General features: G+C 34.0%; 1 protein-coding gene across 1 annotated transcript; it reads right to left on the minus strand.

Moving 5' to 3' along the window:
• Positions 1–9,156: 9,156 nt before the first annotated feature.
• On the minus strand, positions 9,157–17,785 carry LOC121316588 (transcription factor AP-2-delta). The gene is made up of 8 exons (XM_041251633.1): positions 17,738–17,785; positions 16,487–16,984; positions 14,214–14,274; positions 11,335–11,500; positions 10,475–10,593; positions 9,946–10,087; positions 9,733–9,846; positions 9,157–9,376 (listed from the first exon to the last, which is right to left on the minus strand). Exons 1-8 carry the CDS (start codon positions 17,774–17,776, stop codon positions 9,157–9,159), a joined length of 1,359 nt encoding a protein of 452 aa, XP_041107567.1. The 5' UTR covers positions 17,777–17,785.
• Positions 17,786–19,861: the final 2,076 nt, after the last annotated feature.

A 19,861-nucleotide genomic window follows, 5' to 3' on the forward strand; every position in this document is an offset into this window, starting at 1 on the left:
GTGACCATACAGATTACATATTCACTTTCAACCACAAGGTGGCGATTAGGCACTGTTTGAAACAGCATCATTAAGGTAAAAGACTGGGAGATTTTTATTTTTGTGTTTTATGTATGGTTGCCTGACATTACTACAGGTAAGAAATATATTTGAGACATGAGGGTTATTTAAGGTCATGTGAAGTAATTAACTTCATGGAATCCAATCCTGTAAAATGATTATTTTCAAAGAACTTTGCAGTCATTGTGTTTGTGCATGTGTGTCAAGATGCCCATATCAGTACTGGAACATTCTGTGAAAGGGAGGAAATGGGAGAACTGAAGTCCTGGCACAAAGTTTGTCTAAACTGGAGACAGATACAGGTACTGGATACAGTAACACAATGCACCAGTCAAAAAGCTGATACACATTTACACATCACAGAGGAGATTTGTGCTTATGCCAAACAACTATTGATTGTTGGATGTTTTCTGTTGGATGTTTTAGTGCAAATTAAGGCAGATGCCTCCTACACTTAATGAAAGGTTGTCATGAATAAAAAATAAATGAATATAGCTGGATTTTTAACTTGTGTATAACAATTAAGCCATATTTAACAACGTTAAAAGGACTGAATACGTCAGTATGATATTCATGGGTACAATCTTGTTTTTTGTCATTTCTAGTCATTTCTAATTCTATGTTTAGGGTATCTTTTTAGAACAGAAATCATTTCACTCAGCTTCTATTCAGCTGTGCTTTGCAGTCTTCTTGGCCAAACTTCACTCGATGACATCTCTTATAACAACAGACACACTACACACTTGTAGGTAGATGTACTAAAGTATTGCACATGTCGCAGTATTTGCAAATCAGTTGCAATGAGTCAAGTGTAGGGTGAAATGTACTAAACAAGCGCCATGTTGTTAGTGACTTTTTAGGGAATGCTTTGCAGCAGCAGATTTTCTTTGTGATTCAAACTTAGATGAATATGTAATTATGGGCGTTCCTGCATAAAGTCGCAAAAATGCAGATGTTCCTGCATAAAGTCGCAAGAATCAGGGTTCTCAAATATTATAATGAGATGTACTAAAGATGCCAGCAATAATAATTATATTATTTAAAATAATAATAATTAAAAAAAAACACTAAAATCATTTATTTTCAATTTAAAATAATCTTTTATTCACATTGTTCATCAATATACTTTACGAATTGTTGTAACAAAAATGAAAATTGACATATGTTTGCGCTGGAACTGGCCCATCATAGTACATCTACCCCTTGGTATTAACTACTTGTACAGAAGAACTACCCAGCAATTTTCAATGAAGTTATACAGTCATGTTTCCTTTGATTGTGAGACCAAGGCCATGCCAGCTGAAGCAGTCCCAGACCATTTTCTTTGTGCCAGTCTGCTGAAAGTGACCCTTGCAGCACAGAAGATACTAACAGGCATTAGTCCCAGTAATGGGTGGGTGCTCATAAATGCCTTTTCTTACTGTATTCACTCAGACATTTTCATGCAATACCAAATTTGTTATGCTACTGAGAAAATCACTTTTACTCATTATGCAGTTGAAGGTGAGTGCACGTTAACTTTTAGTTTGACACAACACTGTCTTAAGTGGACAGTTAGTTCTGCAACTTCACAACTAGACTTCCCAATGTGTCACCAATATACAACAATAATATGACCTTGTGGCAGTGTGCCTCGCCCATGTGTATGTTATGTCTAGTGTTGTGTGTGGTGTGTTAATGTTGGTGTATAGGTATTGGTGCGCGGGATGTAAATGGGTATGTGTAGCACAAGTGATTTAAAATACATAGTTGTATTTAGGCACGGGGATTGCACAAACACGTGCATTTAAAATATGTAACCGTATGTGAGCACGGGATTGCACAAATTAGTTCACATGCTGGGATTCAAGTGAATAATTAATTAGTAATTGAATTCCGGCACAACAGTATATACGTTTTACTCACTCAGGGTTGTGTGTTCGATGAGTGGAGAATGGGCATGGAGAGAAGGAGAAAATAAAAAGAAAATAATAAATAACAACTAAAATAGTGTTTCAGTGTTGTACAGATGATTTATGTCGTTGTCTGTTAGTGCTTCAGCTTTTATTTGGATGATTGCCTTTATTTTATCTTAACTTCTGGTCCCCCTCTAGTTTCTCTGAGATACGAATGTACTTTTTTTTTTTTTTTTTTTTTTGGAAAATATTCTTATTTTGTTAATCATTAATGAACATTTCTGTATTGTGGGTGTTGTCGAGTGATTGAAAACAAGACATTTTGTGTTTGAATTGAAAGTCATGGTTTTGAGGAGTCGAATGGGTCAAAGTTAAAAAAAAATATTTAATGAAATAGTAATTACAGCTGTGAGTCAGTTGGGATAGGTCTGTACCAACTTTGCACACCTAGATTTGGCAATATTTGACCATTCTTTACAAAACTGTTCAAGCTCTGGCAAGTTCCTTGGGGAGCGTTGATGGACAGAAATCTTCAATTCATGCCACACATTTTCGATTGGATTTAGGTTGGGGCTCTGACTGGGCCACTCAAGGACATTTACCTTTTTGTTCCTTAGCCATTCCAGTGTAGCTTTGGCTGTGTGTGCACCTAATGATTAGGTCGACTTTGTTGTCACTTAAAATGAAGGGATCACAAGTCCAGTATAGCTGCTCGTTTTTTCCCGTGAATATGGACGTATCCCCCCCAAGGACGCAAAGCAGGTTTTCCTCCAGGACTTCTATGTACTTTGCTCTATTCATTTTCCCTTCTATCCTGACAAGTACCCCAGTCCCCGCTATAATGATAGCCTGGAATTAAAAGGCACTAAATTTAGTTTTTTCATTTATCTACACATCCTACCCCACTAACTTCCAAGTGAAAAAAATATTCTAGAAATTTGTAGAAAATTAATTAAAAATAAAAACTGAAATAACTTCGTTGCGTAAGTGTTCACCCCCCTTGTAATAGCAATCCTAAATTAGCTCAGGTGTAACAAATCACCTTCAAAATCACGCACAAAGTTAAGTGGTCCCCACCTGTGTTAAATTGTAGTGATTTACATGATGTTAGGATAAATTCAACAGTTCATGTAGGTTCCCTCTGCTGGGTAGTGCATTTCAAAACAAAGACAACCATGAACACCAAGGCGCTTTCAAAAGAACTCCGGGACAAAGTTATGAAAGGCACAGATCAGGGGATGGTTATAAAAAAAATATCCCTTGGAGCATGGTCAAGACGAAGGTGTATGGCACCACCAAGACCCTGCCTAGATCAGGCCTTCCCTTCAAACTGGATGACCGAGCAAGAAGAAGACTAATCAGAGAGGCTACCAAGAGGCCAATGGTAACTTTACAAGAGCTACAGCCTTTTATGGCCAAGACTAGTCAAAATGTGCATGTGAAAACAATATCCCAATCACTCCACAAATGTGGCCTGTATGGTAGGGTGGCAAATTGAAAGATTACTCAAGAAAGCCCACCTTGTATCCCGTTTGAAGTATGCAAAAAACATGGCAGCATCATGTTATGGGAATGTTTCTCATCGGCAGGGAATGGGGCACTTGTCAGGATAGAAGGGTAAATGAATGGAGCAAAGTACAGAGAAGTCCTTGAGTAAAACCTGCTGCCCTCTGCAAGAAAGCTGAATCTGGGATGGAAGTTCACTTTTCAGCATGACAACAGCCCAAAGCACACAGCCAAAGCTACATTGGAGTGGCTAAGGAACAAAAAGGTAAATGTCTTTGAGTGGCCCAGTCAGAGCCCTGACCTAAATCTAATCGAAAATGTGTGGCATGACTTGAAGATTTCTGTCCATCAACGCTCCCCAGGGAACTTGCCAGAGCTTGAACAGTTTTGTAAAGAAGAATGGTCAAATATTGCCAAATCTAGGTGTGCAAAGTTGGTAGAGACCTATCTCAACAGATTCACAGCTGTAATTGCTGCCAAAGGTATTTCCACCAAGTATTAACTCAGGGGGTGGAGACTTATCCAGTTTTGTATTTTTAATATATAATTTTTTTCTAAATTAAAACATTTTTCCCCCTATAATCAGTGATTGGAAATCCTGGCCTATGATTGAACTATTGCCCTAGCATCTTTTCACCACCTGTCAATAGTCTCTCATGTGATTGGTTCACATTGCTGTCAGCCCTGCCCCTTTTAAAAGGAATGCCTTTCTCCCCTACACTCTTCACAAGAGAAAATGGCTGAACACCGATTCTGTGAGTAAACAGAAAATGAATTCCAAAACATACTACTAAATAAAGATGCTCCAAAGACTAAAATGGTGATAAAATGTCATTGTTACTGTTTAGTGACTTTCTGAAATTCAAACAAATTCAATTGATGAAAACAAATGATGGGGGATATAAACTGGATTATGCAGCTGTAGGTAAACCAGACAAAACTTTGCTAACTTCATTTTCTGTTATTGATTTCTGTTATTTGTTTATTTACTTATGTTGTATCAACTATATTTAAACAAAATATATAACGTCATATTTACTGATTCATATATTAAATATGTACTGCAGACTCAGCCATAGTGTAAAATGAAATGCCCCTCTGGAAGACTATTGTTACCTCCAGGGCACAGTGCCCTCAGTAGTAGTTTCCTCTGGGGTCAGTAATTTAGTACTATAGCTCTCCAGTCCATATATATATATATATATATATATATATATATATATATATATATATATATATATATATATATATATATATATATATAACACACATATGGATGAAGGTTGTATTGTAGTGACGTTGAAAATTTACCCGTCTAAAAGATTTATTTTGACCTTTGGACCCTATTTGACTCACCCGATAGCACCCCCCAAACCACTTTCAAACGCTGCCACTTTCAAATGCAAAATGTCTTGTTTTCAATCACTCGACAACACCCACAATGTGTGGCTTTTAGGCACTTTTAATAATGCTGTCTCTGTGAAGATTTACAGTCATCCTCCACCAATAAGAACACCAAACAAGCGAGCGCGATAAATAATCTTGGACTCTGACAAGGACTAAGAAAGAAAAAAGAAAAAAGCATACCCCACTGAAACCCCACCTTTTCCTTAAAAATAAATTATTTTTTACAGTTCATTACCTACCTAGTTTATATCACTATTCCTGAATTATCAAAATAAAATTATATTTAGGCTAAGATTCTTTAATATTGATTTAAATTACATTATTATTATTCATTAAATTCAATTGTAATTTGAACCTTAACACAAATATTACTCGCAGTATAGTATATTCCATCTTTGGCTTCTGTGACAGTTAATAAACAACGTCACATAAACCCTAGGTGGAATTATTTTCCTGTAACTTACTGAAGCCCATCTATTATTCTATCAAAAAACCTGATAAACCTTAATCGAGTAATATTTGTTTTTCCCAATACTAAAAATCAAGTTGGTAAGGGCTCAAAAATGTAATTATATTTTACTCAAGTGTTTGTCATTTTATGTTTTTTTGTTAACAGTCGCAACTTTTTACACTTTTATATTTGCAACTAGGTCTTTATTAAAGGTCTTTGGAACATGCCTGTCATACCGTTCTGTACAGTTACATAAAGAAAACACAAAGAAACATAAAGATCCTCCTACAACAATATTTCCCTTTGTTTCTAAACCCTTTGCAGCAACTAACCCAAGGGAACTATAATGTTTGAAACTGGCACTTTTAAGAATGTATTTCCAGCAGCTCCCAGTGCCTCTGTGACTTGGCAATAGATGCAGTCTAAAATTAAGACGGCATATGCATTCTGGAATGCTACAAGAATAATTCAGCTTTCCAGTTTGTGGTTTCCCTTACACAGCATCAAACCAAAACAAATCTGGCAACTAAGGGCAGCGCAAAAATGACAGGGACATGTATTATTTATTACATTTATTTAATTATTTAATAATTACATTGTGTGTATGAGCTACATTATTTTAACATTGTAGACAGTAGATAGTAGCCCTTTGAAGGGGGGGGGGGGGTATATAACATAGGCTATAATGTTATCTCTGTATACATTTATATAAGCCTATCACAGTATGGAATATGTGAATGTCTTGCATTATTGTCATTTTGTTCTTTAAACATCCTATTTATCCTACCTTAGCTATTGACACATTACACTTAGGTTCAACTGACTCTTGGAAAATACATTTTTGCGGGGATAGTCTGAGCCAATCTGCAAGTGCTGCCCAGATCAGCTTCCTCCCTTCCTGTTGCATTTTTGCCACTTGAGAGTGTAGGCCTATGGGAATTGGAGTTTTATCAAGTTTTTATCTGGTTATAAATAAATAAAATGTATGAAAGACAGGCATGTTCTAAAGACCTTTGATGAAGACAGCTAAAACATGAAAGTGTAATCAAGTTCCAAGGATTTAAACGTTAAAACAATAACATTTTAGAAAAGCCACTCAAAGAGCAGAAACAACAGATGAGTTAATATAACGCTGTATTTATCTACCCCTACTTGCTCTTTAACTTGAAAAAAAAAACTGAGTGGTGTTGAACCTGACAACCAAAGGCTAGTGTTTTATCCATTGAGCTGTAGGAGGCTGACTGGATGAACACACAGCTATCATTCCATCAGCTGAAGAGGACATTTGCTACATACTATATTATGAAAACTAGAGCTGTTAATGGAATCCCATATTATTAATTTTACTTTGGTATATGAAGAACTCATCTCATCAAGTAAAGCCTGTAAGAAATTATAATATATAGGTTAGAGTGTTGGACACTGCAGCATTTTATTATTTTAATTTTCACTAAGCATTTTAGTTTTGGAGTCTGCACTTGAAAAAATATTAGTTTTCATATTTAGCTTTTACTACCAACAGGTTTTTGGGAATACAGATTATTCAGTTTAAAAAAATAAAAAAAAATACATTTGACTATGTTAAACAGCAAAGAGGACCATGTTTTATTTGTGACCAAATCTATTAAAATACAAGTACACTTGGTTCATATACAGAACATTAAACAGCTCTCATAATACAAAACATTTCTTTGTTACAATTATAAAACATTTCCAATATAGATTATTCTAAAGAAAATAATATTTAAGGGTGGTTTGTCACAATATATAATTTTTAGGCCTGTTGTTTCAAGTCAAACGAAGCCAGATCTTAACTTTGTCATACAGCCTTAGCTACACTGGTCTCTTCATTTCATTTCAGAGAGTATATTAGAACAGACCTTTATATAATGTATTTAAATAAGAGCATCAGAAGGGCTGGCAAATAAACAAATAAGTCTGTGATACAGTACCTGATGATGAATTTCAACAATATCCCAAGAGAGAACTGTGACAACCATTATGGGTCTATTATAAAGCATATGTTTACATATGTCTATTTCAGAAGATGTTTAACAAAGATATAGCCATTTTTACATAAACTACAAAATAAAAATAAAACAAATAAATAATCAAAAAACAAACATGCAAACAATTAAAGGTGGTAGTGGTGTTATACCTTCCAACTGAATGTAAAAATAAAATTATAACTATCATTTAAAAATTCTGAATTGCTACTAATTGACCTTCTTATTATGGTCAGAGCTCCAAAATGTTATTCAGTGACATTTTTAATCTTACCAGTAATTTAGAAATGAAAACACTTTCCATGATGTGATAAAAAAAAATGCTCTGAAGAAAACCTATGGGTCAAAACATGTTAGCTATGTTTGCTGTGAAGTTTTAAACACATGAAATAAAGACTATGCTTTTATTGAGAACTCTGTGTGGATATGGACTTGACTTTAATGGGAGTTGCTGTGTTTTTCCCCCTTCGCTATGGCTGTCCACTGGAGGAGGTTTTTGTTGTTTTCTTTTGATAGTAACACATCTGTTTTCTTTTCTTACACAGAGGCTTAAGGGCCTAAATTTTGCAACATCCCATTTATGATCTCTACAACTGTAAGTCTAAATATCACCACCCTTTTATTTTATTTTTAAACCAGATGATTTTCATACTGGGAAACATATATTGCCATTCTGAACTAGGCCTGCAACTTAATATTAGGTATAAATGCCTACAAGGATTGACACTTTATTCCAAAAGCAAATGAAAATGTCCTGCATCCATAATTCATTCATGCGTAATAACTAAACCATATTCTTTACAAATGAATTGAAAATAAATACATAAATAAATAAATACATAAATAAATATGCTCTTAAATCCACAATAAACATTGTCTTTATTCACAAATGTCGGAATAATTGCTGGATAAATTAAACGTGCATTAGTGTAAATAGCTCATTGTATCTTAAAAAATATAGCGAGGAAGAACATATATTTTGTAAAACAGTAGCAATTTGCTGTAGTAAGATACTATACATTTTGTTCCCTCAAGTATTCAAATGAATAGGGTTTTTTTTTTCCTTTTTTCTGAGGTTCATTGACAACAAAGGTCCTTGAATGTTTTAGAAGATTTCATTATAAGGGTTCTGTAGAGAACTCTTCAGATTTCCTTAACATGTGGTAAAAATATGGCATTAAAAAAGTCGCTGCTAATCATGCAAAGGTTCAGTGAAAGAATCACAGATATTGGTTCAGTGTTGAAACAAATAAGGTACCCAATGTTAACCAATGGAACCTAGAACAGTTTTAAGTTCTCTGAACAACATAATTTCTGATCCCAAAAGAAGCATACATTGTACCCTAACAGAGAGTACAGTTACTATATATATTTTTTTTATGTTTTATCTAAGAGGATTGTATTGTTAAGATCTTGGCTTTTAACTTTCTATTTAAAAGAACAGTGGATTAATATTATCTTGTCAGAGCTGAAGAGCTATTGTAAATTAAATCGGCAAATCAGAAGGTTTGTGTCTCCAGCCACCTGTTCCAATCTTTCTTTGGGCATCTTTCTTCCTTTTAGTAGGGTGACCTTATTAGAACATCTCCTACAAAATATCCTGGCATCATCAGGGATGATTATTCTGACAACCATTCTAAGACTTAAAATGTAGATGTTTTAAATATTAAGAATACACATCAAATACAAAGTTCACAAGATAGTTATGTAAAATAAAAAAGCTGATTCTTTACATTATTACATATTTTACAATCTTTCTATAATTTTTGTCCCACTGCACCAATAACTATAAAATATTCAACAGCATAGAAACTGGTTTGGGGCAGGTGTATTACTCTGTTTTCTCATTCTTTCCATCTTTGGACTGCGTTTCTGATGTTTTCCGGAAGGGTGTTTTTTCAGAGTTGGAATTAATCTGGTTGGTGTCTGGTGTGCCACTGTTTTTGATTGTTGAATGCTTTTCTAAGTGGTTTAGCATTTCACTTAAAACAGTTTGAAAGGTGCTGAGTGCAGCACAAATGGCTGGTGTTCCGAATCCATGTGTTATCAGGCTGAAAAAAAAAAGAAAAATACAATTTAACTTGTCATTGTTAAATAGGCCTATACATAATGCAACAGATTTAAAACACATTTTTGGGCATGTGTTTTTATTTTCAAGTGAATAGGCCTTTCACTTCAGTAGCGTTCTGCAAACGACAGTGTTTACAGAACTGCTATGTGCATTTGTACATTCATAATATTATACATGAGCAATTGAATAATTATGCAGCTTAGCTCAGTGGAAGACACATTTCACTGCAGCCTTTTTTGTTGTTGCAGTAAATGCCTGTACATTTAAAGGAAAATAAACTGGCAAATGGAAAATTAGACATCTTAAGAATGCAATAATGGATGTTTCATATTTTACCTAAAATGTGTTAGGTGTCTCTGTATATCAAGGTCGAGGATTGGGGTTGGTCTAGAAGATCCAAGTGGCGACCTGTCCTGGCTTAACAAGTCCTGAAATTCTTTACAAATCTGTCTGAAGATAAATGAAAAGAAAGAACCAATCACTAAAAACAGTATCACCACATATTAGTTGTCTTTTTATTCAAATAAAATGTGAAAAAGTAGTGCATACTTGGTTGCTAATATCATTTTCTTCCGGGCTGTCTGATCCTTCTGTTCAGTTTGCTGCCTGCCTAAGGTCTCCCCCACTGCCTTGGTTGGAAACTCTGTTTCACAGGTGTAACCAAAATCTCGAGCCAAATGAAGAGCTTCACCTTGAGACAAATACCCGAACACAAATTACTTTATTACAAAGACATAGCTTGATGCAAATTGTTAGCATAACACCATGGTTTTAAAAGGGGCACAGAAGATGAAGTTTGGCTGTTTACGGTCCCTTCTCCATTAGGTGAACGCACAATAATTTAGTGACCTATATGCCACCTAGATCTTTTTTCACCAAAGAATGTGTCTAGGTAGGGTTACATTTCACTTTAGGATAACTAAAATATTGTTTGATTAGAAAAATATATATATAATAATAACTGACATAGAAGTCAACTTATTAAAAATTTTACAACCTTTTACGTAGACCTTACATTTAAGATGTTTAATTCACAACAAACATTACCCAAAAAAAAAGCCAATATAAATCTATTTACCTTCTACTAAGGAAGTCAGCAGAGTGACGTTTGCTGCTTTTCTCCTTCCAGCTGGTAAATTTAGACCAAGTCTGTCCAGTTTTTCTCTTAAGCAGCGGCCTCCATTTTTGGATTTGGCTCTATAAATAAATAAATACATATATAATGATTCTTCATATATGAAGGTCTATAACATATGTACGTACACACAATCTTACAGAAGATGCTTTTAATTTTGTTTTATTTTATTTTTTAGAAGTGGGTTTGTGTGTCAATATTACATTTTCGATGCTCAAACTTAGTGCACTGATTCAACTGAATCATCTTCGCTAGTTTGTGTATTTACTGCAAAAAATAATCAAATGCAAATAGCAGAAACAATTGGCTACAGTGAATAATGTTGCAATAATATAGGGAGTTATTTGCAAAATACAGGGAGTTATTTTAAATATATAATTGATAATATCCTTCATCTGTCCGTTCAGCTACCAGAAGCGATCTTAAGGTTTTATTAAGATTTTAATTATCAGAATTAAAAGGTTTCAAGCTAAGAAAACTATTGATAAATCAGAAGACATTTCTTATTATTAGATATTTAGTAAGCAAGCGGTATGTCAGGTTAATGATCAACAAACAAATTGAAACCACATGATCTACAACTTTTTCATTAAAAGGTGTATACCTTTGAATAGTGTACAATGAAATAGATATATCAAGATATTCTGTAAGAAATCTGTCTATGTGTTAAAATGGGTAACAATGGCCCACCCCATGCAGGCGCATGCCAAGACGTTGTGGAATCTCTGTAGGCCTACATCTAAATACATCACATTGCACAATATATATATAAAGAGCAATACATGTATCGCTTTATTTTGTACCTTCTCAATATACCTCCCAAAAGAGATGCATTGAGGCATTCTGGGGGAGAGAGACGCCTCTTGACTTCAGCAATCGTTACTTTATATTTTGAAGTTGAACTGAGTAGGGATAAACGTCCAGGCACCGAGCAGAACAAATCAGTTGGATTTACGACACAGGTTCCTCCTAAGATTAAGAAAAAGAATGTTTCATGATCACTATATGAACCGGAGTTCGGGCAACAGAGCACTTCCCCCATACAGTAACACAGTATTACTGTAGTTTCCCAGGGGCAACAGTTCTGAAAAAAGCTTCCAGCAGCCAACAAGTAACTCACTTTCTATTATTGACGATCTAATATGTTCCCACTTTGCGCTGCTACTGCTACTACACTACTACTAATAATAATAATAATAATAATAATAATAATAATAATAATAATAATAATAATAATAATAATAATAAATAATAGTTACAATTCAAAGTAAAAAGTTCACAGGTAAGATTAAACTAAACTTTTAGATGTAATATAATAATGTGGATAAGAACTGAAGTTAGATCCACAGAAACTGAATAATAGCAAGAAAACAATATGTTAATGTGATACTTAATCTGCGGTAATCAATGCAGAGACCAAAAACTATCGGCATTTAAATCAAATAGGCTCTGATAATGTTTCAGGTTAGGCATCAATACCTCTGCCTTGTAATGTCAGTCACCTCTAAAAGATTTGACAAAGCAAAGATTTCTTGCAGAGTAAGAAGCATGCAGAGTTCAGATGTGTAATTAAGCTCAAGTCAGAGTATATATATATAATATATATATATATATATTATACTCTATATATAGCCATTATATATATAATATATATATTCATAGTACCTTATAAGATTATATATATATATATATTTATAATTATTCAAGAGGTAGTTGGTATTTTTTGTTGCAAAATCATATTTTTTGTTGCCAAGGGCAATCGAAAAAGAGCTATTGCCAATAGCCTGGTCCTCTTTTCATGGCCCAGAGGCTATAGCAGTATTTAAGCTGCTGAAATGTGCCTGGGGCAGCGAGACAGGATGATCACAAAGCGAATCAAGTGCTGTTTTAGGAGTTTGCCATCAAGATTTAAAGAAAAAAAAAGACATGGGCCAAATGTCACAATGTTGCTTTTTTTTTTTTTTTTTTTTTTTTTTTTTTTTTTACCAAAACGCTTAAAGGTTGGACCACAAAACAATTAAAAAGAAGATATTGTCTACACAATTAATTCTGTACACATAAATACACTTAATAAAGAACATAGAAAGGTGTGAGGTAGTACATTTAAGGATGAGCATAGTTCCTGATCAAATTCTTAAAACCTAAGAGGGATATCTAATGATTAAAAACACAGACGAAACAGGGTATCTGATTATTCAACGAAGGCAAAGCTCCAGTCTGTATGAACAACATTAATATGATCTCTACTGAATTTGGGGCTGAGAAACATTAGCATATCAAAGCAGGTGCCTAAGGCTAGAGAAGCTATCGATACAGGAGAACTAGTAAAGCAAAGATTATTGGTTCTGATGGTTAGAATAGTGGAGCTTCGGGCTAAATCCTGCACACCATTGACTGAAAGTGATAGCACGGGGATCCCAGTATCAATCCACAGCAACCACAACACATAGACAGACTGTATAACAAAACAGCCAACGAGCCAAAGAAACATGCCGATTTTTAACACATACAACTGATGTATATGGCATTTGGATAACAATTATATTATTTCTAAGTTGTGGCCGCGGTAAGTGGTTATCGGAGGTAACTAGGCGTCCTTATTTTAAATTGGCTATATGTATTTTTTTCTGTAGGTTTATACACCTACCTTTATCTAACTATCTATCTATCTATCTATCTATCTATCTATCTATCTATGCTAACAACACATATATCAGACAATTTTGAAATATTTCCAATAGATTTATTGATTGCATATTGTAACACATTCATTTTGCTATTGAACATATTTTGCTATGTAGGCCAGTATGTTGTCAACTCGTCAATAGTAATACTACTACTACTACTACTACTACTACTAATAATAATAATAATAATAATAATAATAATAATAATAATAATAATAATAATTAAGGTAAATGTATTTGGCTTATAAAGTAAATAATATCATTCATGATATTTAGTTCGTTATAACGGAACATTCGAGATATAGGTAGGTCTACCTAATAATAATCCAAGCCTATAAAACACAAGGTTTTATTATTATTATTATTATTATTATTATTATTATTATTATTATTATTATTATTATTATTATTATGTAGTCCCTCTGAATAGGCCTATATAATTTGTTCCAAAAAGGTACAGATGTTTCTTGTAACATCCCCTGGGCGCGCCCCACCCTACAGAGCCGAAACACCTTCACCGGCATTGTTCTCTAGCACACGCTTTGCAAGCTACAAATGTGTACGGCCTACTGTAAGAATAATCAAGTTATCACATCTTTTAATTTCAGGGCGAGTAATGTGGCTTATTTATGTATAATTCCTATCGCGATTCTTCATTTAACAATGTATGCATGTGTCCACACAATGTCCCATACTAAAAACAACAACGGGGAGAATGTAACTTCAAAATATTTAGTTATGAATTATGTTGTGTCTTTATGTAGCTATCTATCAGTCATACGTTTCAGATAAACCTCCTAAACTATGCATCAGCTATTGACATGTGGCGTGTACTTGTTATCATTGAAACAAAACATAATGTATGTAGCCTCCAATAATTGCCAAAAAATATTTTAAACTAAAATATGTTCTTAATCACACAATAATACATAATTCAAGTTCCATAATACCATTTGGTTTTAACAATACGTACACAAATGTATGTTTTACCTTACCTCTGCGTATCACTCCAGCTTGATTATTTAAAACTAAGCCACATTGAGCTTCCACAGTGCCCTTTAAACCAAAGTAAAAAAAAAAAAAAAGTTATGTTCTGTCTCCACAATTCATTAATTATATTCAAATAAATATACATATTTCCATCTGAATATTGAAGTATACCGTAATTGAAATACACATTTTACTAGGCAACTGCTTGTAATAATAATAAATTAATAATAATAAAAACACAGACAAAAGAACACGTTTGCACAATGTCATTCACTTTCATAAAATGGCTTAAATATTATACATTTTTATGGTATGCGTTTTATTTATGTATTTAATTTATTAGAATGAATTAACCCCACTCAAAAAATAAACAAACAAGAAATCGGCCCGTTACTGTATTTGAAATGTTGATTGCACCATGTGTTTAGCTGTGCCTGTTTACTGGCTGTCAGTGTGGTTAGAATGGGTTTTATGTGTTAGAGTAAAAATGTTCTTTGTTAAATACACGAAGTCTGTGAGTGTTAATCCTCTAAACGGACCGTGACCGTTTGTAAAGTGAACATGGTGAGAGGATACGCATACTAAAAACTTCACAAAAAAAAGAATTCCACTTGTCCCTGCTTCTCTTCTTTTTACATCACATTGACACCGCCTTAAAAACCCTTTTAACAAACTCTCGGTCCATTTTCCTGGTTTCCGAGGCTAAAGTGATTATAAAATCAATATACAAAACTCAGAGATCAAGCATAAATTAAACCGGTGACGGCGAAAAGGTATGACAGTTTCTTTTGTTCAGCATGGCAAATCTTTTTAGGAGGCTCAAAGATGCAACTTTGGCTCTAAGACTGCTTGCATCTGTTCATCTGCCTTTAGCGACCGGGGGTTCACTTTCAATTCTGCGCTGGAAAAATATATTTACATCTGTTGCATTTTAAGTGTCCAGGTCTTATATTTTGTTATTTTTATTGACACAAAATAACGGGGAGCGGCTGTTTGCACTATGGACGTGGTGTGTGTGTGTGTGTGTGTGTGTGTGTGTGTGTGTGTGTGTGTGTGTGTGTGTGTATAAATGAAATACAACATTTAAATGTCTATACACTATAAAGTAGTTGAGTTCATCTTGTGTTTATTCTTTGCGTAAGTGTTATCTAATGGAGTGTTCTCGTTTGATAAACTGTGAACGGCAATTCAATCACACACATATTGGCAGAGCTATTATTTACTCCTTATTTTATTTGTTTATTTATTTATTTATTTATTTGCATTCTTGTTTAGGCAGAATGAGTTTCATCGGATAAATACCCAGTTGAGTGACATTAAGTCGAAAATTGGATAAACTACGGTGCACTTTTTACAGAGGGTTTTCTTTTCTGTCCGGTCCTTCACAATTGCCTAATCCCTTCTTTTGAAAAACAAGTACAGATACAACAAAATGAGCAGCAGACGCGCGCTAAAGCGTAAGGAGATCTTCAGTTGTTCTGAGGAATTCATTCAGCTTTCTAAACTTAACGATCGGAAAACAAGTGGCGACGCCGGACTTTTATATTTGAACTGATGTATCTTTTGTACTGACTATCTGTAACAGAAAGTTTATTGAAACGAATCTCTTTAACTTTTTTTTTTTTTTTTTTTAACTGATCCCTAGGGTTTTTAAAGCAATACAATAATCCCAGGGTATAAATTTAAATACCAAAATCTTCGATGCATAAAGCGTTCCTATTTTGAATGCGATGAAAACAGTGACTTATACATATGTCGGACATATTCAAACAATATAAAGAATATAATTCGTTAAACAATTGTTTTTTCTTACCATTAAAAATAATAAGAATAAACATTTTTTATGTTATTTGTAATAGCCTGCTCATAAGAATGAGAAGTTACGTGTCAGATCAGAATATGAACAGTTTGTATAATAATTCTATAAGAGGCTATAGACTACAATTATTATTATTATTATTATTATTATTATTATTATTATTATTATTATTATTATTATTATTAGTAGTATAGTAGTAGTAGTCGTAGTAAATAACAACAATACTGAATTTTTTTTTTTTTGCTACTTTTATTTACGAAAATATAGAGTTGTAAATATTAGCCTGAGTTCTCGGCAATGTCATAATTTTGCAGATGCGTTAGTTTTGTCATATTATTATTATTATTATTATTTATTATTATTATTATTATTATTATTATTTATTATTATTATTTTCCTTATTTATTTATTTATTCATTCGATTATTTTCGGTTGTAACTATTCTGGGAGGTTATTTACCTGCAGGTCTTCGGCTCCCGTTGGTGGCAGCCCCAAACTGGATCCAGGCAAGAGTCTCTGATCTGGGTGCATGCCATACTGAGAGCCGTGACTCATCAGAGACAGGTCGTGCCGGCGGTAGGGATCCAGACACCCTAACTCTCTTCTCTGCTCATCGAGACAGGAGGTCTTTAATGCTCGGGCGTTATGGATGTTAATAAAGTCTGCAGGCTCCCCATGGTGGAGCTGCTGGTAGTACTGCTGGGAATGGTGAAGGCTGTTCAGTGAATAGGCATCTGGGTTAACAGCCGGGTGACTGTGCTGGAACTCGTAGTGGAAGGACTGGTGATGAAGTGGGGTATACTGGTGATTAGCGGAAAAATACGGGGAAGCAAACTCGGTGCCCGTGGTGGAGTAAGTTAGTGGAGAGGTCGAGGAATACGCGACAGACGAGTTTGCCACGGATTCCAGGCATCCAAGCTGCATCAAACGGTAGCTATTTGATCCATCGTGACGTATCTGAAAGAGAAAACAAGAAAATCTGAGGTAGTCATTTAGAAAACCTTGCAGCTACCGGCATGTAATCTGCTTGCTATATGAAGAAATAGCTCATTCTGAAAAAATAAAAATAAAATAAACCTCCTTGGAAATAGTCTTCCAAACAAAATTCAAAGCCTGCTTTAACACTGTGTCACATATATGAAGCCTGGAAGGTACACAAATAAAAAGCACCTTACCTATTACTCCAAAAACCCTCTAGAAAATTGCACATGCCCATCACTCGACTGAAGCGATTACCACGTCAGTCATTCTACTTCATACAGTAGCTTACAGGTAAAAACAGATTCTACTTCATACTGTAGCTTACAGGTAGAACCAGTAGCTTACAGGTAGAACCAGTCACCCCCTCTGCAGCTTGATGTAAGTGATGCTTCTGAAGAATTTCATATAATAAACATTTTTAATTACCGTGTGTCTTTGATTGTGTTACCTTATAACGATCCAGAAAACCATCGATCTTTTGAGAAGCTGTGTGAGGACCTACTGTTAGACAATATTACCTGACGAGTGCATAATGTCTATCTTAATCTTTCCAATATGCCTATTTATTGTTCGAGGGATTGTGACATTTTCGTTATGGCAACTGTTTTAAAGAAAGGACAGCCATTCTTGGCGACAGATGCCATAACGAATTTATCTTTCTCTGTGTATTTTAGCTGAAGCCGATTTTAATTAAATATAAAGGGGTCGTGTTTAAGAAAAATTAAATACCTCTGCATCGTGGACAAGTCCTGGAAAGGCTGTTGACATGTTTGCGTTCCAATAACCCGGTTTCTCGAGCTATCAAATAAATAACCTTGCAAATCCGAAATAAATTCAAAAATAAGATTTCTTCTCAGAGCCCTTAAAACCTGGATGAAATAAATTTCCCCTCTGCACAAAAGCAGCTCCCTGTTTCAGATTTTGTACTTGCTGGGTATTTCTTTAGCTGATGTCGTAGGTCCCTTGGTAATATAGAAGTTTTGAGAATTAAGCATCAGCACAGAGAAATGGGAGGACAATAGATGGAAGAGCTTCATCCCAGGAGACAAGGAATAAATATTGTATCTTCGCCTAATAAGGAACCAAGTGCTCTTTCAACATTTTTATGATTTTTTTTTTTTTTTTCGTGCTCATTTCTTTTTAGCCGCTGTATTTTCTTTCCAACGACGGTGCAGGTTTCTTGGTATTATCTTCTTTACGGTTATTGAAGGCAAGGCACACTCCTTTTATTACATTTTGGGATTTTCTACAGAAATGTAAGTTCTTCATGGAAGGATACATTTTAATTATATAATACACAAATATGTGTTAAAATTATTAAACACTATTCGTCATTTCGCGCATAATACATTTTTTTCTGTATGGAAAATATTCTATTTGCTGTGCATTTGCAGTACATGTGAATTAAATTTACACGGTATTCTGTATTACACAAATGCTTAAAATATATTTCCAAAACAAAACACGCTGTATTTAAAAATAGTGACACTTATTATTCTGTTGTTTTGCTGAGTTTTTGTGAACTGTTTTTATGTACTTTTTTTCCAGATTTAAATTAGATTATTAGTCTTTTAATTGTAAATACTGTATTTGTATTTATTCAGCAGTATGTAATTTTAACTTTGAAAAATATACTGACCACGCCGTGAATGTACACTTGTCAAAATATTTACAAAAAAAAAAAAAAAAAAAAAACACCACAAAACAGAGCATATTATATGAACTGCAAATCTGTACACCAATAAAAATATAGAGCAACGAGATTATATTAATTTGTGTAAATATTCTGTAATTGTCGCTTAATTCGGTTTGCTTTTGTGTGTTTGTAAAATAGATTCTAAGCTTTTGGCGGGTTTATTAGTCTCTGTTCAAGCATGCTAACAAGAAGTGTCACCCGGCCCTCGTTTCTTTATAAAGATCGACAATGGCACACGACTAGAATTTAACTCCATTGTATGAAGTCCAAGTGTAATTATCCAGGCGTGCGCGAGAGTCATCACTCAACACTCTCCAGTGCATTTTATTAGCTGGGTAGAAAATAACAGGGTTGTACCTTTGGATATTCGATGACACAAAAAAAGGGCATTTTGGTCAGGAATACACGGCGTGTAGAGATACCATTTCAGAACCGTTGAAACGAACAACAAACACTGACAGAATATATATATATATATATATATATATATATATATATATATATATATATATATATATATATATATATATATATATATATATATATATATATATATGATATAACTTCTGAAAGCGTTCCCTGTCCCATAATGTTTCTGCACATGCATCTTCTATTTAAATTGAGCATGAAGTTTGTGTTCGCATTACCCAGCGATCCTTTGTTTCAACAGGAAGTTGCGTTTTCATGAACTGTTCGAGATCAACAAATATATAATTATATAGGCCTAAATAAAATTCAGTTTTCACGAATAGATAGATAGATAGATAGATAGATAGATAGATAGATAGATAGATAGATAGATAGATATGTTCTGTTTTGTTATTTTGCATACAACGTTTTTTTTAAAAAAAAAAAAAAAAAAAGTGGAAATAAAAGTAATATAGTGCTGGTGCTACATAGAATAATGAATACTACACTTTAATTAAACAATTTCATGAAAGCAACTGTCCCAAACAGAAATGAGTTACACGTTTCTTTTTTCAATTTAATTCAGCGTCGGTTGTGCATAAAAAGATTTCAGCCGTGACATGCACAGTACTGTTCATAATTCCCTTCCATCTGTTAGCTTCGTCTGCCATTTCACACTCTGCTACTCGGGTAAGCGGTTATGTTCATTTTACAAGCGTTTTGTTTTGATGAAGTGTTCTGCAACTTGA

This window comes from Polyodon spathula, chromosome 6 (genome assembly GCF_017654505.1).
Source record: "Polyodon spathula isolate WHYD16114869_AA chromosome 6, ASM1765450v1, whole genome shotgun sequence".
In the NCBI taxonomy this organism is placed as follows: domain Eukaryota; kingdom Metazoa; phylum Chordata; class Actinopteri; order Acipenseriformes; family Polyodontidae; genus Polyodon; species Polyodon spathula.

What these genes read in the sequence shown, in the direction of transcription:
- LOC121316588 (XM_041251633.1), bottom strand. Translation starts at nt 17,776, where the DNA reads ATGTCAACAGCCTTTCCAGGACTTGTCCACGATGCAGAG. An exon ending in AGCTGGAGTGATACGCAGAG is followed by an intron (nt 11,501 to 14,213) that starts GTAAGGTAAAAC and finishes TCTTAATCTTAG; the next exon opens with GAGGAACCTGTGTCGTAAAT. An exon ending in GCTGACTTCCTTAGTAGAAG is followed by an intron (nt 10,088 to 10,474) that starts GTAAATAGATTT and finishes ATTTGTCTCAAG; the next exon opens with GTGAAGCTCTTCATTTGGCT.